At 41.4% G+C, this 27,609-nt stretch overlaps 2 protein-coding genes across 2 annotated transcripts in view; one reads left to right on the forward strand and one right to left on the reverse strand.

Annotated features, from left to right (window-relative positions):
• Positions 1 to 27,609, reverse strand: part of MCF2L2 (MCF.2 cell line derived transforming sequence-like 2) — a 257,309-nt gene that overhangs the window by 112,750 nt on the left and 116,950 nt on the right. The window contains 4 exon segments of the mRNA XM_027583512.2: positions 11,373 to 11,452; positions 16,447 to 16,624; positions 24,411 to 24,602; positions 27,172 to 27,363. Coding sequence (XP_027439313.2) covers positions 11,373 to 11,452; positions 16,447 to 16,624; positions 24,411 to 24,602; positions 27,172 to 27,363 — 642 coding nt within the window.
• Positions 22,654 to 23,565, forward strand: LOC113916715 (peroxiredoxin-1-like). The gene has a single exon (XM_035727247.1). The coding sequence runs from the start codon at positions 22,709 to 22,711 to the stop codon at positions 23,180 to 23,182; it is 474 nt and encodes a 157-aa protein (XP_035583140.1). The 5' UTR covers positions 22,654 to 22,708; the 3' UTR covers positions 23,183 to 23,565.

The following is a 27,609-nucleotide window of genomic DNA, read 5'->3' on the forward strand; positions in this document are numbered from 1 at the left end:
CCTGCTGGACTTTGAGCTCTAGCCTTATTTGTCTTTGGATCTCTAACACATAATAAGGGACCTTTGTAAGGAGTAACCACTATTTCTTTCTTTCCTTTTTTTTTTTTTTAAGATTCTTTCTCTATTTATTTGACAGAGAGAGACACAGCGAGAGAGGGAACACAAGCAGGGGGAGTGGGAGGGGGAGAAGCAGGCTTCCCGTTGAGCAGGGAGCCCAATGCAGGGCTCGATCCCAGAACCCTGGGATCATGACCTGAGGCGAAGGCAGACGCTTAATGACTGAGCCACCCAGGAGCCCGGAGTAACCACTATAACCACTATTTCTAACCAAACTTCCTCTCACTGTAAAACTTGCTACTGCTTATAAAATGAATTGTGTTCTTTCCAACTATTCTGTTGGTCTATAGTAAGTGTGGTGTATTGTAGAGTCTTTTATTTCACGACAATCTAAGGGCAGAAAAATAACAATGACTCAAGGTGTATAGGTATGGACTGTCGTCTTTTACACTGAATGATGATGCCCTAATTTATAGACTTTGTCACGCATGAGACATGGGCTTGCTGAAATGCCTGGGCATGGACTTGGTTGTGTCAACCCACATTCCTAGGACCACATGTCAGACAGTTGGTGTCAGGGTAGAGAAAGAATCCTCTGTCCATCAAGTTTGATGGAATACAACACTGCTGCCATTGAGAATGTGATGGGAAGGATCCACAGCAGATCTGGGTACTGCTTTACTAATCTGCAGGGAGGTAGTTAACTATACTGTATACCAATGTTTTGCTAAGGTTTAGAAAGATTAGTTGTGTGCTAGTGCAGTAGCTTTCAAAGTCTGACCATGCCCCACAAGAAAAACATCAAAACATACATACACACACATTGTGATTTATAATAAATATATATTGATCTTGTCCTATTTCTGGTACAGATCTCCTAAAACTTGTAATTTCCTAAGTGATAAGAGCCATGAAGTTTTCTTTTGTTATTCATAACAAACTCCTTTCAACCCCACCAGAGTTTATGTTATAAAGTAACTTTTGGAAAGCACCCTAGAATGGGGGCTGATTGCCAGGGGAACCAAGCACGTAATTAGAGGGCTGGAACTTTCAGTTCTCTTGACCACCACCACTTCCAGGGAGGGGAGGGGGGCTGGAGATTGAATTCAATTACTAATGGCCAATGGTTTAACCTGTCATGCCTATGTAATGAAGCCTCCAAAAACACCCAAAAAGGAGCATCTGGGTTGGTGAACACATGGAGATGGGGGCTGGGTGGCTTGCTCAGACAGAATGGAAGCTCCATGTCCCTATACCTTGCCTTTGCATCTCTTCCATCTGGCTGTTCCTGAATTACATCCTTTTAAGATAAACTGGTAATTTAGTAAGTAAATTGTTTCTCTGAGTTCTGTGAGCCACTCTAGCAAATTAATCAAACCCAAGGAGGGTATCATGGGAAACTAATGTATAGCAGGTTGGTCAAAAGCACCAGTGACAACCTGGACTTTTCAAATGTCGTCTGAAGGGGGTCGGAGAGCAATCTTATAGGACTGAGCTCTTAACCTGTGGGACATGATGCTATCCCTAGGTGGACGGTGCCAGCATTTAGTTAATTGCTTGGTTGTGTTGTAAACACACACACACACGCACGCATGCACACGCACACGCACACACACCCCAGATATATGTATAGCTGATGTGATATACTCTATTTTTAAATTAGTCTATCCTTGTTGCATCCTGTTCTTTTTATTTTTCAATGTTTGTGAACCCACCAAATTGAGGTCACTGTCACCACTGTGACCTGCACTTTGAAAACCTCTTAGAGAGTGAAAAGAACACAGATGCTTCATGTGAGAGGTACAACTTGGTGAGAATCCCTGGCTTACTTCTTATTTAAAAGTGGCCTTGGGCAAGACTTCTTTGCACCTGATGTCTCTCTCTGTAAAAGAGGACTGGTTGTATCTATATTAGAGGGTTGTTGTGGTGATTTGAGAAAAGGAATTAAAGTACTTAGTACAAAGACTTGATAAATAGTATCTGTGGTTGGCTCTTTAATATCTACTTTGTGGGGATTAATATAAGTAATGTATGTACAGCACCCAGGCACACTGACCTGCAGTAATTGCTGGGCAGTTTCTACCTGCTCATGTGTAATAGAGACCCCGTATTTCTCACTAGCTGGGAGATGTTGGCCAAGTCGCTCCCTGGGTGTCCATTTTCTTCTGCATAAAATGAGGGAGATGTGTGAATTGGTGATGAAACATCCCTCTGCTTGTAATATCAAGTACCAACATAGGTGTTATTGCTTCTGATTTTGAGATGAAAGCTAAATTGTAGCCAGATTACTTTGGGAAAAAAATTTAAATTAAACTTCCTCAAAGCTCTAGAAGGAAAACCACATATTTAAATAAATGCTTGCTTTTTTCAAATATTGGGTCTTCTATTCCTTTTATTTTAAATAATGAACCAAGAAAATTGACCACAGACCAACCAACCAATTGCTGCTATATTTTTTTTAGAGATTCCTTAGGAGCCTCACTGAATTATAAAATGATGCTTTTTAATTTTTTTAAAGATTTTATTTATCTATTTTAGAGCGAGAGAGAGAAAGAGCGTGAATGTGTTGGGGGAGGGGTAGAGGGGGCAGGAGAGGGACAAGGAGACTCTGCCCTGAGCACGGAGCCTGACGTCGGGTTTGATCCCACGACCTTGAGATCATGACCTGAGCCGAAACCAAGAGTCAGATACTTAACCAACTGAGCCACCCAGGTGCCCCTAAAATGATGCTTTTTTTTAAAGCAGAGCCACAAGTTCCTGTGGAATCATATCCTGTTTCCTTCAGTCAACCCTGACTTAGAGTTGTCCCTAGGGTATCTTAAAGAGTGGATTTTCTCAGCCAGCTGGTGATTTAAAAGGGAACTGACCCATAAACCACCCTAGTGGAGGGCCGATCAGGTGGAAGAGCCCCTCCCCATTTATGTTCATTTTATTCTGAAGAAAAAGGGTGGCCATGAAGGCAGGCAGCTGCCCACTACTCTAGGCCCAGCATCTATCCCCATACCCCCACTTCTACCCCAGCCTCTCCCCAGTGTCAAAGTGACACCAACCCACATACAGGTTCTCTAGGAGCACCTTGAATGATGACTTCCTAGGTCTTCTCAACAAACATGTAATCTAATTGTTTTGTTTCCCTCATATTTTGAAGAAAGTTGTGTTTCAAAATTGAGAAAACAGGCTAAGTGCCTAGCTTGAAGGAATTCTGTTTAAAAAAAAATTCTTTTTTGGGCGCCTGGGTGGCTCAGTTGGTTAAGCGACTGCCTTTGGCTCAGGTCATGATCCTGGAGTCCCGGGATCGAGTCCCACATCGGGCTTCCTGCTCGGCAGGGAGTCTGCTTCTCCCTCTGACCCTCTTCCCTCTCGTGCTTTCTATCTCTCGTTCTCTCTCTCTCTCAAATAAATAAATAAAATCTAAAAAAAAAAAAATTCTTTTTTAAGATTTTATTTATTTATTTGACAGACAGAGACAGCGAGAGAGGGAACACAAGCAGGGGGAGTGGGAGAGGGAGAAGCAGGCTTCCTGCAGAGCAGGGAGCCCGATGCAGGGCTCAATCCCAGGACCCTGGGATCATGACCTGAGCCGAAGGCAGATGCTTAACGACTGAGCCATGTTTAAAAATTTTATTTCAGGGGCACCAGGGTGGCTTAGTCAGTTGAGCAACTAACTCTTGGTTTCAGCTCAGGTCATGATCTCAGTGTCATGAGTTCAAGCCCCAAGTTGGGCTCCAGGCTCAGTGAGGAGTCGGCTTGAGATTCTCTCTCCCTCTCCCTCTGCCCCTGCCTCTGCTCCTGTGTGTGTGCGTGCACTCTCTCTCTCTCTCTCTATCTCTCTCGGGAGAATATCTTTTTAAAAGTATCAACCAACTTTTTTTAAAAGTACCAATTTTTTAAAGTATCAATAGCTAGGGGCACCTGGGTGGCTCAGTCGGTCTAGTGTCCAACTCTTGGCTTGGGCTCAGGTCATGATCTCATGGTTCGTGGGATCGAGCCCTGGTTGGGCTCTGCATTCAGCAGGGAGTCTGCTTGAGATTTGCTCCTTCTGCCCCTCCCCCCCCCACTAAAATAAATAAATGAATAAACCTTAAAAAAATAAAGTATCAATAACTGATTTTCAATTGACTATTAATTTTTTTTCTTCCCCAAAGGAGAGATAACCACATTTGAATTGAATCAAATTAGCTTTTCCCTGCAGTTAAATTATTTCACTTTATGATTTTAGGGATGCTTGGAAAGCAATTTCAGTTCCAATTCTTTTAAAGCGATGGTATCTGGTAATTCAAGGTAAAAGTATTATTTATTATATTATCACATTTCTTTAAAAGGGAAGCTACTAGACCTCATTGTGAGAAAAAGTAAGGTAGATAAAGGGCTGAACCACCTTCTTCATTTACATATAAAGAGTGATCATTGCAAGAAGTCTTCATGGTTAAGCATTTTACAAAACTGTAAATTAATTGTGAAAACCAGAGAAAATAAATGAAGAGGTAGGACAAGTCAGAATTATTGAAAAATTACACAGTGGTGGGGTGTAGGGAGGACAGTGGGGAAAAAACAGAAAACGAAAACTCTCCAAAGGCCATTCCACCTCCAGCCTCAGTCCAGTCCAGGGTGGTCTTAGAGACCCAGTCCCAGAGTGAAAAGCAAAAAGCATCAGCCTCGGAAAAGGATGCTCTGCCTTTTCCTCTCCATTGCTGGAACTGCTGGAGAAAGGGGGGAAACCCTTTTCTTTTTCTTCTTTTTTTTCTTTTTTTGAGATTCAGGAGTTTCTGATGTGGAGAAGAGGAAGAACTTCTGAAAAACAGGAACCACTTAGAGAATCTACCCTGGATTGCTAGCTGGCTAGTCTGTCCTGTTTGCTCCATCTCACCAGCTCTTCCCAGCACATCTTTTCTTACTCTTCATTGCCACTGCCTGAAGAAGTCAAGGCAGTCTTTTTTTTTTTTCTTTAATGGCAAGTATTTCCAGAAGGGTTAAGGATCTGTCAGTCACTCATCATCCATGCATTGCTATGAACTAGCTCACATTCAGATAGTCTCCTACCTCTAGACCAGATCAGCTACATTGCGTGTGGGCTTCCAAGAGGGAGGGGAGAGGAGAGGAAGGTTTTCGCACATGTTATAGACTAAAGCCATTTGGAGGAGAAGCACAGGCTTGAGAAGACAGGCATGGGTAGTCCTGAGGCTTTGTGGGAATGGGAAATGAAGAGAGAAAGGGGAATGGGTCCCAAATGCAAACTTTTCCTATTTCAAAAATTTTCCAGGGTCTCTTTTATCTAAGATCTTGAATTTCCCAGCCATTATTGTTAGTAACTAGTTCAATGATCTCACTGGTTAAATTGGTTTTTAAAAACTGGACTAATACTCTAAATAATGTTTATAATATTTTGTTTATGGGAAAAGTATCTTCTTAAAAAACTACAATATTGTTTTAACAATGATTTACAAGTCTGTAGCTCTGTTTAAAATATCAGAAATTGAGAAACATGTTGCAAGATGCCTTTCTCCCATTCCCAAACCAAGAAATGTGAAGGAAGTAAGTATGCCAAGGACATTGAAAAGAAGTTGCCTATATATCCGGAATTTTATCAAGCTGTTTGATTTCATGTGATTTTAACCTCAATGCATAAATGTTAATGTAACCTTATTTTTATATGTCTATAAATCTTAACTTGTAAATAAAATCACAAGTTTGAAAAGTACTTTTTTAGACCAATCTGTGGTCCCTAACCTATTTCACAAATAATTTCCATATAACCTCAAGGTCAATTGGCTGACTCTCATTAGTGCGTGTGTTTGCGGGAGGGACTACAACTCATAGAGAAGGTGTGGGTTGCTATTACAGATCTATAAAACCCTATAAATGTTGGACTCAGCCTTCATAAGTCCTCACTTTCTACTGTTTCTCCTGAGTGCTCTATATTGGCCAACAAATTCATCCAGTGAGAGATCCACGATGGAAATCTTATGGTATCTTCAATATCTTCTTTCCCTCTCTATTAAATCTCTCCCCTTTCTTCTCACCTTGATCTACTCCTCATTCATCACACTTTCTGAGACAGTCTAGTGTGTTCTAGGCACTGGGGAGGACATCTGGATTAATTGGTATAAGTTCTGCCCATCTCCCTCTTTCTGTCATTAGAATGTTCTTAACACTGGAGTCACACCTAGACTGTGACACCTGCTGGCAGCTGATCCACCTGCCTGCCTTCTAGTCTACTCTTCATTGGCGTACCAGAGTCATCTTTCTAATACATAGGTGCCCTTCCTGGCAACAACTTCTAACCAAAGCCTTTAGCAACCTGTTCCGGTCTACCTCTCTGGCTTTCTCGAACCATTCTTGGAATGGCCTATGCCCCTTCAGACTTTTGAGACTTTACATCCTTCCCCATCTTGACTGCCCTTCTCTGTCTTATCCACCTTTCAAAGTTGTATTTATTTTTCAAAGTTAAGTCCAAATGCCATCTCTTTTATAAAATATCCCCAATATCGTTGTTAGGAACTGTTCCCTCTTCTGCCTTCTAACATGTTATATTCCTTTTACTGGAGGTATGTCATTCTTCTCTACATTATAGTATCTGAAATATATAGTTTCGCTCATGAAACTTGTAAGTTTCCTGAGTTCAGGGCCCATGTTAGAATCGTTTCCATATGACCCATAGCAATTGCTTTAATATATATTAAATGGAGCTGAGTAAGACACCCAGGTTGGACCAATGAAATATTTTAGTCATCTCAGTTTTTTATTGGTCAAAGAGCAAAGTCAACAGTGGTCTTAACTGTTATTCTCTCCTTTTTCATATAGCTCCTTCAGTGAAAGTACATTCTGATAGATTAATATAATCACACCCTTACTTCACTAAGTTCTGGACTCTATATTAGCCTAAGAGTTCTATATCCACCTTAATGAGCTCTCCTTTATCCCAGGTCTTTATGAACTATGACTATAACTTCTGGGCCAGTGTGACCAAAAATGCAGTCCTTATACCACCTGCATTCTAGTTACCAAATCAAAAATTTTAAATTTAAAAGTTAAAAATTCAGATTCTTGGACCATATTCTGGCCCTCCTGAATCACAATCTGAGGGTAGAGATTGAGAATCTGCATTATTAATAAGCTTCTCAGGACTGCAATACATAGGAAACCTTGATAATCTTGGTTCTAGAAATTCTTCAGAAAGCTTAGATGGTGGCTGCCTCAAAGATTTGGTGGATTTTCTGAATGACCAGACTTCAAGCATCATAGAGGGTGAACACTGAAATGTGCTTATAGTTTATATATTTCTCCTGTTGAGAATCAGAGGTAAATGAAAGCTTTGGGGATTCAAAGGCGTGAGAAAACAAGGAACTGAGTTTGGGCCTGATCAGCTATCATTTGGCAAAACAGTACACATTCAAGATTAGGAGAAGCTATTTGATTTAAGACCTGAATCTGACCATCCTTCAGCTACTTTTCATCTTTTACACAGAACATTCTATCTATAAACATGGGATTAAATGGGAAACTAAAATTACTAAGAACCTGCTATATATGAGGCATCATGCTAGGTACTCCCCATATATTCTCATTTTTTAAATATTTTTATTTTGATTCATTAACATTATCATTGTTATTGAAGTCATATAGTTCTCATTTAATCAACCACCTGTGAGGTTGCTTTATCCCCATTTTGCAGAAGAGGAAATTTAGAGTATGAGAGATTAAGTCAACTGATAGGCAGATTAAGTAACTAATAGGTTATAGGTAAATAGATTAAGTTAGATAGATAAGTAAACTGTTAGATTAAATAAACTACAAGTTTCAAATCCCCATTCCACCATTTACTAGTTGTGTGACCCTTAGGGAAACTTACTTAACTTCTCAGAGTCTCAACTGCATCATGGATAAAACAAGGGAAACATCAGCTTCCTCATCTTCTTCCCCAAGGTATTGATGAAATCGGGTACATAGAGCACACAGCACAATGTCTGGGTCTCATCAGTGTTAGCAACCTTTCCCTCACCTCCCCATTCTGTAACTTACTGTCTTGGCTTTTTTTTTTTCCTTTAATTTTTATGAAGAAGGCTGTTTGCTTGCAAGCCTAAAAAGTCCTCTGCTATGCTAAAGCCACATTAACAGGTGCCCAAGAATACTTTGTTGGTGCTCACAGCCAGTAGCTCGGCCTGTATCATGAGGGTTCACATTCATGAAAAAAGAATTTTCATCAGCCTCTGGCCTCTTTCCAGTTCTGAAGAGGCTGTGATGCGAGCAGCCTGAGAAAGCAGCTCCTGTGAGTCATGCTTTCAGCTTCCAGCTGGTGATGTAAAGGACCCGAACCAGCCACATCACCACTGCCAGCAACCACAGCGAATCTCCTTCACGGCTGGGCTTTCCCAGACCACGTCAGTGAGTCTAGCGCATGGCCGCACGGCTGGCCAGACGGCCCGAGAGCTCAGCCAGCTTACGCTCCTTCCAACCAGTAAAGCAAGGATTACTCCACCTGAGAAGACAGGACGTCTTTTTTGGAAATGAGTTCCCTGATGACAATAAATTCATAGCATGATTTTGTTGTAGTGAGTATCAGTGAATGTAGTAGCAATCATGAGTGGTTTTGGTTTATTTCCTTTTTTTTTTTTTTTTTTTTTGGTCTGTGAGCATTTACCCAAGGAAGGTAAAGGTAAGGTGGGGCATTTATCACAATGTTATTATGATTTGTGCTGTGATTTCATTTCATCTTTGTGGTCTAGGCCTCAGGTCAAGGATGTCAGAATTGTCACTAGAGTTACATGTTATGCATTCTGGTCATCTGTCCTGGACAATGGCCACAAAACACAAGCAGCAATGATTGTTCTTGATGTCAGTCAACCTCCCTGCCCCCTTCCAATAAACCATGAATCACATAGACATGAATCTAAACCTTTTTTTCTAACCTACCCTTTTTTTTTTTAACTAGTTTTCTTACATATTTTGGAATGACGATTTCCCTAGTTATACTACCTACCTTGTCAAACGCTAATGGCATTTATTGGTCCTGAATTGATTTTTAAGTCTAGGATTTGGGGATTTAGTTCAAAAACCCTCTTCCTTCCTACTCATGGTCATTCACAACTACATGGATTCTGCTCACACTTCTCATAGCCTTGGTGTTTAGAAGTAGAGTCTGGCCAGCCTCGGTTTGCCAAAATGCTTCCTCCACTGCCTTGACTGTTAACATACATGTTGTTGCAGGAAAAGCCCTTCATTAAATACACAAACGAAGTCACAATAAGGAAAAACAAAAACTAAAGCCCAGGACAATTGTAACATGGGCTTATGCTGGCTTACCAGTACCTATGCTGTTGGTGACTGCCTAAATACGAGGGAGCCAGCATCCTAGCAGGATGGGCCTGGAGTCTGAATTAAATAAGCAGCAAGGCCAAAAAAAGAAGAAACCAAGAGTCTAGTGGTCAGAGCTTCTTGGATTCTACTCAACATCTGCCAACCCTATAGGCCTCTGATTCTTCCCCTGCCCTAGTTTCTGCATTGTCTGTATTTACCAAAAATAAAATCGAAGTAAATAATAAGTGTAGCTTATGAGAAGCTTTCATCTTAAATATCCCAAGGTCTTCCCTGAGAAAATGTGCTTTGTGCTTACTGACTGTATTTCCTTTTTTTTCCCCAACAATAAAACAGCAGCACTCATGTTTATTATTCACACTTATTGAAATAATTCACTCGAATTTGGATTCTCTCCTATGAGAACGTGCATGTACACACAACTCCTATGGCCTCTTTATAAAGTGTGCAGGCCATAAATATGTTGTCTAAAGATGGGCAAAGAAAATCACAGAGCTGTGAGGTAAGTGCAAATCACTTTGATTTGTGGGTTAATAGCAACAGCACATAAGTTCAGGGGCTGGATCTGGGCTTTGGTGCACTTGGCACGGCTCTCACCTTTAGAGATGAGATTCTCTGAAGCCCAGGGTACAGAGATGGGTAGGGTGATGCTCAGTTTTGAAGGTGATCATGGTTAAGCCCTTTTTATGTCACCCAATAATTCCACAGACTTCATGGATGTCAAGTCTGGCGAAGTTTCATTACATTTGCCCATTTCAAAAAATTGCTCTTTACTCTTTTAAATGGCTGATCATGACTGTGTGAAACTGCAGACTGTTACTTAACTCTGGAAGACATGGTAAAGCAATTTCTCCCACCCCAGGGGATTCTGAAACAGGGATAGCAATGTCCTGGTCTGCCTAAACTACGAAAGGATAACCAAACAGAAGAATGCAGCTTTCTCTAAGAAGTCTGCTGGGAACTCCACTTGCTGCCACATTGTTTCCGCCTCGAGGAAGAAAAGTCTGAGACCCGCTTTCTGCCTCACTCCAACATGTTCGGTGGAATACTGGTGGGGTCCTCTATTCAGACCCATTAGGCACAGATGGTGGATCCAAACTGTTGCTCAAGTGCAAGTGACCCAGGGTCTACCGGCCTCTGCTTTCAGAACCATTCCATCAGCCAGATACTCACTTTTTAGTGAGGCAGGGGGAAATGGACCCCTTCTAGGATTGCTTTTGCGGCAACGTATTTTTTATTTGGGTATTTAAATATAATATTACTTTACAATTATACGGTGCTTGGCACTTTTCAAATTTCAAATTTTGCTGCTCAAAATTAGTTTCAGATGATAGCTGTTGTTATGCCCGTTTTTATAGATGAGAAACGGAGGCTTAGAGTGGTTTCTGTGGCTTCCATGCAGGTCTGCCTGATTCCAAAGCTTATGCTTTTTTTTTTTTTAACTTGTATTTTGAAGTAATTATGGATTCACATAAATTTGCAAAGAAACATACAGGGAGGTCTCATGTACCCTTCCCCCAACTTCCTCTAATATTAATACCTTACTAAAATAAACCATAGTATTAAAAGCAAGAAAACTATGTTCACACAATCTACACAGTTTATTCAGAGTTCACCAGTGGTACATGCACGTGAGCATGTGTAGCTCTATGCAATTCAGCCATGGTTTTTGTACATAAACCACACACTGTTCTACCAATTTTAAATATGAAGTCAGAGTATAGGGATGCACAAAATGACTCTTCCCTCAATAACATAATATCTACCAACAATTACATCCATGACCAAACAGTTTTTTTAGTTGCAATTAAGAAGAAAGAAAAGGAACAAATCCTACAAAACTCAGCTCTTGAGAGCACTAGTCTGTGCAACATGTCTTTATGGCCACATCATGTGGAGCTGTGATAGGTATGGGATAGGGGAACTTCATTTATTGGTAATTATGGCAACAATATTCTCTCATATCAGAAATCTCTAACTGTAAAAGAGAAAGGTGATCTTACTTTGACTTCAAATTTAGTCTCGTCATCTTCCTTTTCCAATGTCCCTGTATAAGTTTCCTCAGATGTCCTCTGAAGAGGAGCTAGAGAGACAAAGAAAATATGCCATTAATTTGGCAACTCAGCTTATAAATAACCCAGAGCGTGTAGCCTGGCTTGGACGAGCACCTGCCTGGGTTGGGCCAACTGAATAACAAAGCTTAACTGAGCTGCTGTGGTGATTTCTGAGTGGGAGATGAAACTGGAGGTGAAGGAGAGATGCAGAAAAGAAACAGCCCTTGACCCCAGGCATTTAACATTTGATCCAAAGAGACAAAAGTCACACACAATACCGCATGGAACATCAAACTACAACAAATCAGTAAACATAATGTGGTAAAAATGAGAGGATTTCCATCATTTCCATTTTTAAGGCTCAGCGAAAATGTCCCTTTCTTTAAGAAGTCTTCCTTGACAGTCACACTTCATGGATTCTTTTATGCACTGCTGCTTTAGCATTCATCTTTGTACTATATAACACCACAATTGATGTTGCTCTTGGATTAGAAGACCAGATTCAATTCTAGTTACTACATTTATTGAATATATTTTTTATTACACAGGTAGTTAATTTGTGCTTATCACAGACAATTTAAAAAATACTAAAATCTTACCACTTAAACACAACCATTTCCTTACAGTCTTCTTGAAAGTGTTCTCTCCCTGTCTCTCTATGCACACACACACACACACACACACACACACACGCAACACCCCCACACTCACATAATCATACTATGATTATATAAGAGGATATCTATGTCTGCCCCAGCCAGAAATTGTTGCTACTCTAACAGTTGGATTCCAGAACTGATGGAACCACATTAGTGGATGAGACAACTATGTAAAGAATGAATTAGCTGAGTCAGGATGGAACTAGGCTGTCTTGCTCTTGCTCTCCTCTCTCTGTCTCTCTGTCATTCTGTCTCCCTCCCCTCCTTTCCAAAGAGGTCTTGCGACACCTGGGAGATATCCTTTCTTCAGGCCTCCAAGGTCATTTGGCAACAAGAATGGGACTTGAGGAGGAGAAGCCCTGGTTAGGCCTTGAGGCTTTCTAACCCAGCATTACCAAAGGGCTGCATTGGGGATGATGGCTGAAAGGCTAATAAGTAAATGGTACTTTGAGTTCTTGTCACAGTCAACACCCTTGTATATGCAATTCCCTTGGAAACGTCACAGGATACCTGTGAACAACCTAAGAATTTGAGCATTTCTAGGTCCCATGGCCAAAATGCCATCCACCTAATGCCCCCAACATATCACTCTGATTCTTATCTGTGGTGAACAGTGGCCTCCAGAGATTCCTCCCAACCCTCAGGTTCTGTGAGTCAACTGGAATCCACTTGGGCTTTCTATGGACTTTTTCACAGGTATTGTTGAAATCTGTAGTGAAGTGCACTGTTTGCTGCCCCTATTATATGACCACTGCAGCTACTTCATAACAATGAACAATCCTTTGGGCTCCTCATTCTCTGCCAGATCCCTGTAAGCTGAGTGATTCTAGGCATAATAACTAGATGCTAGGAGTGCATACATTATAACTGGCAACACCCATGACTGAGAAGCACCACCCTTCCCACTGTAAGTACAGCAATGAAGTTCAAGGCTGGGGCAAGGAGCCACACTGCTGGCATTCAAGTCTTGCTCTTCCATGTACAAGACACATATCTATCAGAGTAATCTCTGTGCCTTAACTTCTTCATCTGTAAAGTGTGGATATATGAGAAAGCCTACAGTAGAGGGTTGTTACGAGGCTTAATGAGTATAATATATGCAAAGTGTTTAGATCATGGTAAACAGTACATTTTAGCTATTATTATAGCCACAAAAGAATTTTTTCACATTCCTTATAAACTTCAGAGAGGTTAAATGTTGTATACCCAAGGCACTCAGCTAACAAGAGCCAGAGCCAAGATTCCAGCTCCCTCACGTTCCTTACACTATGAAATATAATGGTTTATCTTGGAACAGACTCAGTTACTAAGGAATCAGATAAAATGTGTTTGAAAATCCTGTTAGTGACTTGCCTGAATCCATACTCAGCAGTTACTATCCAAAACAAAAGTGCAGAATTGTTCTGCACAATGAGCAAGATGTCTGGCCAAAGTCAATGATACCTGTTCAGACATGACAAAGATCTATTTATGCTGAAGGGTCATTGTCCATTATGAGATCTTGTGAAAAAAGAATAAAAAGAGAGAGAGAAACAAGCTATCATTCCTGCTTTATTTACTTGTAACAAATATATATCCCTTAAAACAAAGACATAGGAAAAATCACAGAAGTGAACATAATTTAGTTTTGGGAAAGAGCCCTAAATGAGATTAAGGAGAACCAAGTCCTATTTCTAGCCATTCAAAAAGATGTCTCTATGTGTGTGAGTATCTGTTTGTGTGAGCAGGATGTATGCATAAGTGTATTGAGTGTGCATGGTTGTGTGTGTTGAGTGTGTGTGTATGTGTGTGCGCACACAGAAAATTCAAGAAAAAAATGCACTAAACTCTTATCAAGGCTTGCTTCTAAAAAGTGCAATATGTGATGGGCTACAGGGAACTGTAAACCAAACGAAATGGAGAATTACCAAGACCCCATAATTTTCAGATAAATAAAAACCAAAAGAATCTCTTGTCAACAGATCTGCACAAGAAATGCATAGGAAGTTCTTTAGCCTGAAGAGAATGACACAAACTGATGATTCAGATCTACAATAAGGAATAAAAAGAACACTGGAAATGACTAAGAGAGTAGTTGTAAAAGACTATATATAAAATATAAAAGACTATACACAAGCATATATCTGAGAAAAACAATGCAAAGAGGTATGATAAGAATTAAATAGAACACTAAAAAAAATTGCTAACCCAGAAGAAGACAGAAAAGGAGGAACAGAAGGAAAAAATGAGAAAATAAACAACAAATAACAAAATTATAGCTCTAAATCCAACTATATCAATAATTACATTGTATATAAATGGACTAAATACTCCAATCAGAAGGCAGAGGTTAACAGAATGTATTAAAAAGTAAATACCCAATTGGGGCGCTTGGGTGGCTCAGCCAGTTAAGCATCTGCTTTCCACTTGGGTCATGATCCCAGGATCCTGGGATTGAGCCCTGAGCCCTGCCTGGGGCTCCCTGCTCAGCAGGGAGCCTGCTTCTCCCTCTCCCTCTGCCCCCCACCCCCCATGCATTCTTTTGTGCATGCTCTCTCTCAAATAAATAAAATCTTTTTTTTAAAAAAAGTCAAGACCCAAATATAAGCATATCTTACAAGAGATACACTTTAAAAACAAAGAAATAGAAGAATGGAAAAAAAATCTATTATGCAAACACTAAACATAAGAGAGCTGGAATGCTATATTAATATCAGACAAAATAGACTTCAGGACAAGGAGTATTACTAAAGATAAGGAGGGAAGGAGAGATGTTTCCTAATTAGAAGAGGGCCAGAATATCTGGAAGACATAACAATTATGAACATGTATGTGCTTAATAACAGAGTTTCAAATGACAGAGTAACAAATAACATATATACATATCCAAGAGTTGTTTACCCCAGGAATGTACAATTGTTTTAACACTTGAAAATAAATCATTGTAACCCACCATATTAACAAATAAAGGAGAAAAACCATATAATCATTTCAATAGATGCACCAAAAAGAGCATCTGAAAAAGTCAACAATCATTCATGATGAAAACTCTCATCAAACTAGGAAGAGAAGGGAAATTCCTCAAGCTGATAAAAGGCCTCTGTGAAAAACTTACTGTTAACATCATACTTTAAAGTAAAAAAGGAACTCTTTGCCTTAACATTGGGAAAAGAAAGGGATGTCTGCTCTCACCATGTCTATTCAACACTGTACTGGAGTTTTCAGCCATTTAAGGCAAGGGGAAAAAAGCATAAAGATTGAAACAGAAGGTCTCTATTCACAGTTGACCTGATTGTATCTTATACAGAAATATATTCCTATTGATAGTTAAATATGGTAAATTCCATTTAATATAGTTTTTAAAAAAACATGAAATGCTAAGACCTCTACACTCTAACCTACTATACTGCCAAATACCATATGATTTCACTCGTATGTGAAATTTAGGAAACAAATCAAATGAGCAAAGGGGAAAAAACGAGAGAGAGGGAAACCAAGAAACAAACTCAAGCTGTAGAGACCAAACTGACGGTTACCAGAGGGGGTGGGCAGGGGATGGGTTAAACAGGTGATGGGGATTAAGGAGAGCACTTGCTCTGATGAGCACCGGGGGATGTATGGAAGTACTGAATCACTATATTGCACACCTGAAACTGATATTACACTGTATGTTAACTAACTGGAACTTAAATAAAAATTTTAAAAAAGAACAAACCAAAACCAACACCAAAAAACTTCTATACTGCCAAGAGAAATTAGAGAAGACCTAAATAAATAGACAGTTATAACATTTATGAATTGTAAGATTTGATATTGGTATGATAACAATTCTCCCCAAACTGATTTATAAATTTAGTGCAACCTAAAGCATAATCTCAGCAGAAATTAAAAAATGATTCTAAAATTTATATGGAAATAGAAAGGACCTAAAATAGCCAAAATAATCTTGAAAAAGAACAAAGTTGGAAGACTTAACACTACCTGATCTCAAGACTTACTAATAAGCTTTCATAATCAAGACCATGCAGGACTGGTATAAGGACTTATCTATTGTTTTTATCTTTACAAAGAACCAACTTTACCACTGGACTGATAATAGAATCTTGTGAGCATTTTAAAGGTCCTTAATGGAGTCTATTTCATGCTGATGTTATTTGCACATTTATGTTATTCCTCCTCTAGACTGTGAGTGTCTCCTTGTACACAGGTATTCAGTTTTATCTAACTCTATAGTCTTCAATGCCTGTACTATTCCATATCTATAGTTTATTTTAAATAATATTTGTCAAAAGAACCATTATGCATCTTAAACAGGCACAATCTCAACCCTTATAAGCACTGATGAAACATAAGGGCACAAAGAGTCCTCCCCCCAAATAACCTACCTAAGGTGCAGGGCTGGCTGGTTTTCGGTGACACCCATTTTGGGGAGGACTCAGGATGGGGGGCCACAGGTTGCACTGGGCGAGTCTGTCTGGCTGCCAGTTTCATCAGACTCATTTGCCTCTTGTGAAATATTTCCTGCACATCTCCCAGCTTCTGCAGGACTTCCTGGGCTCTGGTCTGCAGAAACAAAAGCAAATCATGACTAGGTTACTCTGCACTGAGCCTGAGGACATGAAGCTTTCCGTTTCTCCTTTCTTCCCCTCTTCCCCCAATTTCACTTCCTTCGGGTGACCCTTCCATCCATATGCAAGTCATGGCACAACTCGCCCTGCACCAGAATTGTGATTCTGCGAGTCTGCATCTCTCACTTGATGGACAACAATCATATCCTTTTCACTACTGTATCTCCATGCCTAGTACACTGCCTATAGTGCTCAGTAAATATATATTGAGTGGATAAATGTTCACGAAGCCACGTCCATCAGTAGTAGAGGAAGATGCCACAGACTATGAATAAAGGACATTAGGCCACTTTACAAAACAGGAAGGTTTCAAAATAAGAGGTGAACCCTGAATAAAGGCCCTGAAGCAGAAAAGAGTTTAAATGTTCTGGGGGAAAGAGTTGGCTATATACTGAGGCAGGATCAAGGGAACCCCAAATACCCTAGGAGAAACATTTAAATTTTATTCTGTGGGACCCCTTCTCTATTCATGAGTAGTAAAGAAGTAAGCTGAAAAAATACCAAGGGAAAGATGAAACTCCCAGACATTCCCATAACTGACTATATGGTCTAAGGCAGAGGTCCAAGAGAATAAGAAATAAGGCCTGGAAGTCTTCGAATTTCACCAAGGCCTAAATTTAGCTAAATACGTTTCTTCTGGCCTCTGACCTCTGGTGGATCAAGGGAAGTGGGTAGTCTTTTCTTTGTCATGCCAACTGTGACGGATGTCAGACATCTCACATCTAACATCTGTCTCCTGGATGATTTTAGCCACTAAGGAAAGGACCCCAAATTAGAAGAGCTCAACCACCACAAGCCATGCAGCATGCTCTGAGGATGCCTCATCCTGAAAGTACAGGCTCAGCACACACTTGGGGAGGTCGACACATTTCGCAAGTAGAAAAGTAAGTGTGTCTTTTTTTTATGCTGGGCCATCTTCTGAGGGCAAGAGCCAAGAGCCCTGAGGGAGGACTACCCTGTCAGTTATGGAACAACCGTTTGCCTACAGCATGAGGGTCCTGTCAAGGCTGACCTCTCCTCCAACATCTAGTGCTGGTCTCAGTCCTCGTAAGGTCTGAGTACAGACCTGGGCAGTCTGATACAGCAACCACTAGCCACATGAGGTTACTGAGCACCGAAAATGCAGCTGGTCTGAACTGAGCTGTGCCATTAGTGTAAAACACACAACAGATTTTGAGGACTTAGAATGAAAAAAGAATGTAAAATATTTCATTAATAACTTTTGATATTGATTATAAGCATTTTGGATATAGGTTAAATAAGACATTATTAAAATTGATTTCACGTGTTTCTCTTCACTTTTTTAAATGTGGCTGCTAGAAAATCTTAAGTCACATATACAGCTGGCATTATATTTCTATTGCACGGTGTTGGTCTGGACTAGGGGTCAGCAAAATTTTTCTGTAAAGGACCAAAGAGTAAGTATTTCAGGCTTTGCTGACCATCAGGTCTCTGTTACAACTACTGACCTCTGATGTTGTAGCATAAAAGCAGTCAGAGATAACATATACTCCATAAATGAATGAGTATGGCTGTGTTCTGATAAAACTTTATAAAAGTAGGTGGCAAGCAGTTTTGGTGCACACGCTATAGTTTGAAGATCCCTAATCTAGATTAAGGTGGGGTTTGTATTTAAAACATCTCTTCAGGGATGCCTGGGTGGCTCAGTCCTTAAGTGTCTGCCTTCAGCTCAGGTCAGGATCCCAGAATCCTGGGATCAAGCCCCGCATCAGGCTCCCTGCTCCTCGGGAAGCCTGCTTTCCCCTCTCCCACTCCCCCTGCTTGTGTTCCGTCTCTCACTGTCTCTCTCTCTGTCAAATAAATAAATAAAATCTTTAAAAAAATAAAAAAATAAAAATAAAATATCTCTTCAGAGAATGTGCTTCTGGCCTCAGGAAGCTCAGTTGTACAGCCAGCTAGAGGTTCTGACAAAACAGCTGAGTCCAGATCCCAAAAGAAACCAAATCCCCTTATGTCAGGATTAGGCAATGTCAGTTTGTGTTTCTGGGGTGACGGTGATGAGACTTGGTGGCCAGCCCAGTGATAAGCTAGGAAACTGAGTCACAGGTGTTAACTGCTACACAAATATCAAGAAATCTGACCGCAGTGACTGTCAGATCAGTGGTGTATGGTATACAGCCCTGATGTGAGGTCAGTGCCACATGCCGGAGCCCCTGGCTCACCACTTGGACGGGACAGGACTTGAATCACCTTTGCCCTTTTGCATCTCTCCCTTAAGATCCCAGGGTGAACCCTGGAAATGGTGAGGTGGTCAGAAGAAACCCTAAATCCCTCAGCTCAGAAGAGGGGGAAATTGGGGCAAGATTAACAACTGCATCCCCTCCTTTCCTCTTTCCTCTTTTTACTTGCAAATCCATTCTCCATACCACAATCAGAATTAGCTTTCCTGGATAACTTCCTTGTTTAAATGCCCTGCTGGAATACAGTCCAGACTCCTCATGAAACACTGGACCCTTCATTAACTACCCTGATTTCGGTCCAGTCTAACTTCCACTAGTCCCCACCACTACCTCTAGCCTCCAGCTATGGCAGTTACAGGAATGTTCTTGTTTCCAGTCTCTCTACCTTTGCACCGCCTCTTCCTTCTGCTGAGGTTCCCTCCCTCTGCTTTGTCTCCCTTGAAAACTCCTACCCAATCTTCCAAACCAAATTCAGGCATCTTCTCCTATGAACACCCTGACCTCCCAGGCTGAGCTGACCTTTACCTCCCCTACGTGCCCCACTGTCTCTTCCATTCCATGCTCTTGGACCAATAGGCACTTACTGGGGACATGTTTGTCTTCCACTTAACTGCCACCCCCTTCATTACAGGGACTGTGACTTTCATTATTGTAGTCCCGGAACAAAGCACAAACTGGGTTCCCAGTGAATATTTAAAGAATTGAATGTTGCAATTTGTTACTTCAATTGTTTCATTTTCTAGACTGGGTGGTGAAAGTGAACAAGGGAGAAAAATCAAAACAGCAGCACCAAGAGGGTGGTGGAGTAGCAAGGTATTGCAGAAAAGCACTTGAAGAGCCTCAGACAGACAGGGTGCCTGCTACAAGAACAATAGTTTAATTGTAGATGTAGTTTTGATGATCACTATGTCTTAAATGTAACAGATTCAATTGTTTAGACATAGAGTACCAGTGTTTTAGAAATAAATTTTACTTCTTCAAATAGTTTTAGAATTACAGAAAAAAGTACAAAATAGTACACAGAGTTCCCATATAAGACCACCCAGTTTCCCCTATCTTAAGAGCTTTCATTAGTATGGTATATTTCTTATAATTAGTAAAATAATATTGATTGCTATCTTTATTATTAAAATAAATTATTGTTATTATTAAAGTCCATACATTAGTTAGACTTAGTTAAATTAGTTAAAACTTAGAATTAGTTAAAAATTATTTCACCTAATGTACTTTTCCCCCCAGGGTCCCATCCAGGACACCATATTACATGTAGTTGTCATGACTTCTTAGATTCCTCTTGGCTGTGACAGTTTCTCAGCTTTTCCTGGTTTTTGATGACCTTGACTATCTTGAGGAGTATTGGTCAGATATTTTGTAGCATGTCCCTTGGTTGGGATTTATCTGATGCTTTTCTCATAATTAGCCCAGAGCTATGGGTTGTGGGAGTAAGATCATGGAAATAAAGTGTCATGTTCATCATATCATATCAAAGTACATCATATCTGCATGACAACACTGCTGATGTTGACCTATGTCACCTAGCTGAGGTCATGTACGTAAAGTAACTTCACCATAAAGTCACTTTTTGTTTCTCCCTCCCCATACTGTATTCTTTGAAAGGAAGTCACTGTGTACAGACCACATCTAAGGGTTGGGAAATTATGCTCTACCTCCTTGAGGGCAAAGTAACTACATAAATAATTTAGAATGCTTCTGCATGGGAGATTAGTTTCTTCTGCCCCATTTATTTATTTATTTATTTATTCCATCATTTATTTATAAGAGAATGGATTCATGGATATGTATTTTATAATTTGGGCTGTAATCCAAAACTACGTTATTAACTTTATTGCTCAAATTGTTCTAGTATTGGCCATGGGGGTTCTTTTCAGTTGCTGCCTATGTCCCATCACTGTGGTTTGTTATTTTGTTTTTAGTAGTTCCTTCTGACACTACAAGATGCTCTAGGATCATCTTGTATATTCCTTACCCCAGCCCTAGAATCAGCCATTTCTCCAAGGAGCTCAGGAGTCTTTTATTGAAGAATGGTATTAGAAACCAAGATCTCAGTGCTAGATGTGCTCACTGACACCGGGGGGTGTCTGCTTCTAGGCTATCTCAATTGTCGAAATAAAAAGACACATGTGTCTGTACCATATCTACATATACATATATCTAGGAATATTTCTATATGTATAGAGTACCAGTTTTGACAACAAAGTCATTACTTCTCAGAGGACAAAACTTTTCTCTGACACAACAGGATAGTTAAGTCTTATAACCTAAAATTTTACTCCAAACCAAAAGAAGGAAAGATGGGTTTGGGGGCTATTTTGATCCATTTGACATATAGGATTTTAAAAAAATATTTCTCTTATAATCCTCTCCTTCCTCCATGTTTCTGCCTATTTTCCAGAGATGGTTTATTAAGTTTTATTTATTTCCTGGTAGGTGGTATGGCCAGGAAGTTTGCTGAAGTTGGCCAGAACAGCAGCTGTAGCCACAAATCTCCCTGGTTGACCTAATACACTCATTTGAGCAGCTAATGGAGTTGGAGCTGGGTGAGACTATCCTGCCTTAGGAATCTGACCTGGAGCTACCAACACTGGGTCTGCAGTGTAGAACCTCCACCAGAGGGCTGTCCCTTTGTTCCCTCTGCAAGGAAGTCCTTGTGTTGGGGGAAGGTGTCTGCCTGCCCATCCCCCACCCCTTACCAAGATCACACCTCACCATCAAAAGGTTTCAGGGAAAGAACATCACTAAGGTACAACTCCACACTGAGCTGCCCCCACCGTACTTGGTCCACTCTGCCACCTGCCTGCCCACTTGCTCAGCAAATATGGATTGGACCCCAGGCAAAGGCTAGGCACAGGGACACAGAGATAAATGAGGCTCCTGCCCTTCAGGAGCTCCCAGTGTAATAAGCAAGACAGACGTTTAAAGTAAACAAGTAGGGGTGCCTGGGTGGCTCAGTCGTTAAGTGTCTGCCTTCGGCTCAGGTCATGGGTCCTGGGTCCTGGGATCAAGCCCCACATCAGGCTCCCTGCTCCGTGGGAAGCCTGCTTCTTCCTCTCCCACTCCCCCTGCTTGTGTTCCCTCTCTCTTGCTATGTGTCTCTGTGTCAAATAAATAAATAAATAAAATCTTTAAAAAAAAATAGAGTAAATAAGTAGAATACAGTATGGGATGTAACATGTTACAGCAAAGGCTCTTAGCCTGAATCCATGGCTGGACTTTAGGGTATCCCATAAAATTAATTATAAAAGTTATATATGCTGGATATTCCCTATTTGTCACCCTACTACATCTTCTTTTCCCAGCTCTGTGTCCCAGGAAGCTGACCTCTACAGGCTCTGTTGAATAGGCTCACTTGCCCATGGGCTTTTAATTGCCTTGGCCAATAGGAAGCACTACCAGGAAATCCAAAAGAGACAGCGAGGAGACTAGGGATATATATTCCCCCATCAGTGGTTGCATCCCTCTGGCCAAGGCCACAGCCCTTACTAGTGCCTCTCACAGTCACAGTCACAGCTACAGCACTTCCTGGGTTCTCTTTTGCCCTTTACGTGTATGGGTGGTAACTGCTTCCTGTTTCTTGCTAGTAGCCCCAGGGACCTTCACTATCCCTACTGGGTTCCCTAAATCCTGCCCATATCTTGGTAAAAAGTGCCTACCTCAAACTCCCTTCAATCACTTTGAGTATGCAAGAACGCTGAAAGCATGTGAATCAGATTCTGTGGCTCAAAAGAAGTAAAGAAGGTCCGGCGTCTTCTTCCTGCCTTGTTTTCGGCCTTTTTGCTCTCAGAGCCGCTGATAGCAAGATGTCTTCAGGAAATGCCAAAATTGGGCATCCTGCCCCCAACTTCATAGCCACGGCTGTTATGCCAGATGGCCAGTTCAAAGATCTCAGCCTATCTGACTACAAAGGAAAAAACATTGTGTTCTTCTTTTACCCTCTTGACTTCACCTTTGTGTGCCCCACGGAGATCATTGCTTTCAGTGACAGGGCAGAAGAATTTAAGAAACTCAACTGTCAAGTGATTGGTGCTTCTGTGGATTCTCATTTCTGTCACCTGGCATGGATCAACACACCCAAGAAACAAGGAGGACTGGGACCCATGAACATTCCCTTGGTATCAGACCCCAAGCGTACCATTGCTCAGGACTATGGAGTCTTAAAGGCTGATGAAGGCATCTCCTTCAGGGGCCTCTTTATCATTGATGATAAAGGTATCCTTAGGCAGATCACGGTAAATGACCTTCCTGTAGGCCGCTCTGTGGATGAGACTCTGTGACTGGTTCAGGCCTTCCAGTTTACTGACAAGCATGGGGAAGTGTGCCCAGCTGGCTGGAAGCCTGGCAGTGATACCATCAAGCCTGATGTCCAGAAGAGCAAAGAATATTTCTCTAAGCAGAAGTGAGCGCCGGGTCGTTTTAGGGCTGGGCTGCAGTAGGTGGCCATGAAAACAAAATCTCTCTTGTATTATTGTCATGCTTAGAACATAAGACTTTAGACTGTGCAGATGTGGTATGGGGACAGGACAGGCCTTTTCTGCAGGGGTTGGGGAGGCCAGCCTTTCTTTTCTGGAGAGAAGGGCCTGAGCTGTTATGGGGCAGGCCAACTGTATGTACAGTAGCAGGGCATCACGTTTTGTCTTTTGTTTCTATTAAACTTGAACCAAGAAAAAAAAAAAAGAAGTAAAGAAGGTCCTACAGGAGAGATACATACAAGGTGATGTGAATCTCGGAGGCAGATGTGCTATCCATAATTCTGCTGACTTCATAGAACAGTGCTCCTCTCAAAATGCAAATCCAATCAACTTATTCCCCTGCTTAAATCCTTCAGTGGCTTCCCACTGCTCTTAGAATAAAAACCAAACTCCTTAATGTGGCCCATAAACTTCTGCCTCATCTGCCCCTCTCTTATCTCACCCCAAACACCCTTTGTTTGCTCTCTGTACTCCAGCCACCCTGGCCTTTGGGTTCTGCACTTGTGCCAGCTTCCCTCCAGCCCTGTGTCCTCTGTACATGCTATTACTTCTGGTCTGGAAAGGCTCCCCCATTATCTCTACTCATTCTCCAGGACTTGGCTCAAGTGATCCCCAATCAAGGTCAAGTTCTTCTATCACATGATCCTAAATCTCTCCTTCAGAGTACTTACCTCAGCTTGTAACACATTCTTATGTTTTGTGTTTGACATTTATTAATGTCAGCCTCTCCCACTAAGTTCCATCAGGGATGGAACCATGTCTATTTCTTCTCATTGCTGTGTCCTCAGCACAGTGCATGATACATCAGAGATGCTAATAAGCATCTGGAGAGAAACGAATGACTGAAGGTGATATTTGGGTCAGACCATGAAGGGTCAGATTGCCAGGAAGCACAGAGGCTAGGATGCCACCTGAGACTCGGGAACTGGTGAGCCTGCTCAGTACACCCTACTTGGACTTTCTTAAGCAATAGGCAAAAGCCACCCAGTGCTTCCTTTCCAACCACAAGATTAAAATAACCCAGAAACATTACCTTGACGTCAATGGTGAGTATCAACTCAAACTGGCTGTAAAACTCCATGTGACTGGGCAACTGGTACTCCTTCGCCGTACCCAGGAATGCCTCAATGTCGTTCAAGGCAACGTCAACGCCCTCTCGTGACTGGCATTTGTCTACAGCTTGGGAAGCCAAAAGGTAGATTCCTGCTTCACACCAGTGGCTGACCTTTCAAAAGAAACACAGTGCCCTACGCCGTCAGCCTGACCACAACTCAGCCACCACAACCCTCAGGATGCCTGAGTTTATCTGTGGTCTAGAAGGATCCTGAGACAATGGAAAATTGTTGTGGGACAGCATAAAGTTCAATAAGTCTAACCACTGCTAACACAACTCTACGGTGGACAAACCCAAACTAATTTTATGTCTGTCCATTTCTCAGGGAAGTCATCCAGTCAGTAAGAAGACTTGTATAAACATTCCTCTCTTTTCCACTGACAGTAATTGCTACATCTCCAAAAGAGTTAGGTATTCCTAAATTTGGCCTAACCATCGAGGAATGTGACCAATGACTTTTCAGGTTTGCCTTCTAGGCTACTCATCTTGTATCCTAATTGATTATAAGAGCATAGGATGACAAATGGGGCATTAGAGTGTCCCTCTTAACAAAAACACTACTTTCCTCTGTCCACATTTGCATTTACTGGCATTTGTCTGTCCTAGAGAAGCATCCAAGAATGCAAAGCTTTGTAACTCAGGACAGCAATATTCAAACTTTCCAGGATGCTGGGATGGAATCAGATAGGTGATGAACTCTAACAATTCAATTTTTAAAAGACTTAAACAGAAAGGGGCCCTTGTGCTGCCTGAATATTTATGTGGAAAGATGGAAAGAAGCACCAGTGCAAGTATGGCTGCATTTCCATTTACCGTGTGACCTGAAGAGCTACATAAAATAACCATACAGGGGGAAAAGAGCAAAAGGGAGCACTCTAAAGTAGTTAGCTCTAAAGGGGAAAATTATAGGCAACTTCTAGTTGTCTTTATTTTTTCCTTTAAATTACTTACATTGAATGTGTACTATTTTTAGAATACATAATATATTTAAAAATTAATGATTATCTCTGTGTAGGGATGAGGAAGGGAATGGGACGTGTAGGTGTCCATAGTAACTTTTTTCTTCCTCCTTCCTACATTTTTGGATTTTCAAAATAATGTAAATCATGCTTTAATATATACTCTATAATTTTAGATATATACTCTATATGCATGATATATACATGCTTTGATATATTTCTCTTGAAACATCATGCCTAGATCTATAGAAAACATTAAGTTGGGTTCTTCCACAGAGTCACAGCGGATACTTACTCTCCCAGACACACACACACGCTCCACACATCAGCATTAGGCTATTATCTCCGGAGCAGAAATGGAATGAGGAAAACCACAGCTGATCCTGCAGAGTTCAGCACACAGAGCAGGCTGTGGACCAGGCCCTTCTGAGCCACTTCCTTCTGGAACAGTTGTATTTCATTGACATTACAATCCCTTTTGCATTGGGATGACATAAACAGCCTGGGTGTGTGCCCCCAGCCATCACAGAGAAACAGCTATGGGAATGGAGTATGCTGACTCATGGCTATGAGTCACATGCTGCCTGCAAACAGCTGACAGGGAAAGCTCCAGAAGTCACTGCCCCAGACACCTGCCCCAGAGATCACCACTGAAGGGCAGCAGGGGCTGTGCCCCTTCCCTGTGAGCCCTCTGCACACAGTGTTGCTGTCTAGTCTAGGGAGCCTGGGGTTTGGAATATGGCAGTCCTGACTTCAAATCCGCAATCTCCTATTTTTACCCCAGGGGTGGTCGTGGGCAATCACTTATCCCACAGTTGCTCAGTGTCGTCCCTGTACCACCTGCACCAGAGTCACCTGGAAACTTGGTGAAAATACTGATTCCTGGGCATCATCCTAGACTTTACTGAATCTGAGTCTCCGGAATGGCACATTAGAGAATCTGCAATTCTAGCAAACTGGTTCTCATGTATTAAATGTTGTGAACCAGGGGCGCCTGGGTGGCTCAGTCATTAAGCGTCTGCCTTCGGCTCAGGTCATGATGCAGGGTCCTGGGATTGAGCCCCACATCAGGCTCCCTGCTCTGCAGGAAGCCTGCTTCTCTCTCTCCCACTCCCCCTGCTTGTGTTCCCTCTCTCGCTGTGTCCCTGTCAAATAAATAAATAAAATCTTTTTAAAAAAATGTTGTGAACCACTGATTTAACCACGCTGAATATCAGTTTCTGCCTCTATAAAAAAATGCCATTAATACCTTCCTCATAGGTTTTATTGAGGATTGAGTAGATGACATAATTATGTTTCCTGCAGGGATATAGTATGTGCTCAATAAATGGTAGGAGTGTATAATGGTCATTATTACTTAAGCTTCTCCAAAAGGATTAATGTTTCTATATAAAGAGAAGCACTTTGTTAATATAGTGCTTCATTCTCTGCCTGAAAGGGAATCATGGGCCCAGGCCAAAACACACTCTAAGTCTAGGTCCACATAGAGGAAAATGAACATTTGTTCATTCTAATGGGATATGGTGGGATGGTGAGGGCACTTTTGACTTCCAATACTTCCCTGACCTAGAATCTGTATAGTTTTTAATGCCTCTCGAGCACTATTTTCCATGAAGTAATTATCCTCTCAGCAATTCTGTAGGGCAGAGAGGATGAGTATGGTTAAAACTCCTGTACAGAAAATGTAGCAGACATCATGGTCGTGACTTTGCTGTGCTCACCTTGTCCAGCTGTCTATGCAACTCCAAGGACTTCTCTAAAATGTCATGCTTTTTCTTGCTTTCATTGATGAAGTCATCACAGAGGTGCCTGAGCTCTACACATCTGGGTCTGATGGAGTCGACTGCATAGTGGTGGCTTTGGATGAGCTGGTCCCCAATTATTGCAAGCAGCTGGGCCTTTTCCAAGGGCTCCTGTGAAGTGAACATCCACAGCCAAGCATCAGAAGCCAGGTCATGGTGAGGCTGATATTTGCCTACCGTGTGCTCCAAACCTGGAGGGAGCCTAGGGAGATGTCAGGTCTTAGGCTGAGAGTCGCGGCTACAGAACCTGGGAAAGCTGTGTCGAAGTTCAAGGTCTCCAAGAAGTCTATCCTAGTCCAGGGTCACCTGCACTCTGAAGAAAAGCAAACCACTCATTCAAATGTTTGTTGAGTTCTG

Source organism: Zalophus californianus, chromosome 1, assembly GCF_009762305.2.
Source record: "Zalophus californianus isolate mZalCal1 chromosome 1, mZalCal1.pri.v2, whole genome shotgun sequence".
Taxonomy (NCBI): domain Eukaryota; kingdom Metazoa; phylum Chordata; class Mammalia; order Carnivora; family Otariidae; genus Zalophus; species Zalophus californianus.

What these genes read in the sequence shown, in the direction of transcription:
- LOC113916715 (XM_035727247.1), top strand. Translation starts at nt 22,709, where the DNA reads ATGTCTTCAGGAAATGCCAAAATTGGGCATCCTGCCCCCAACTTCATA.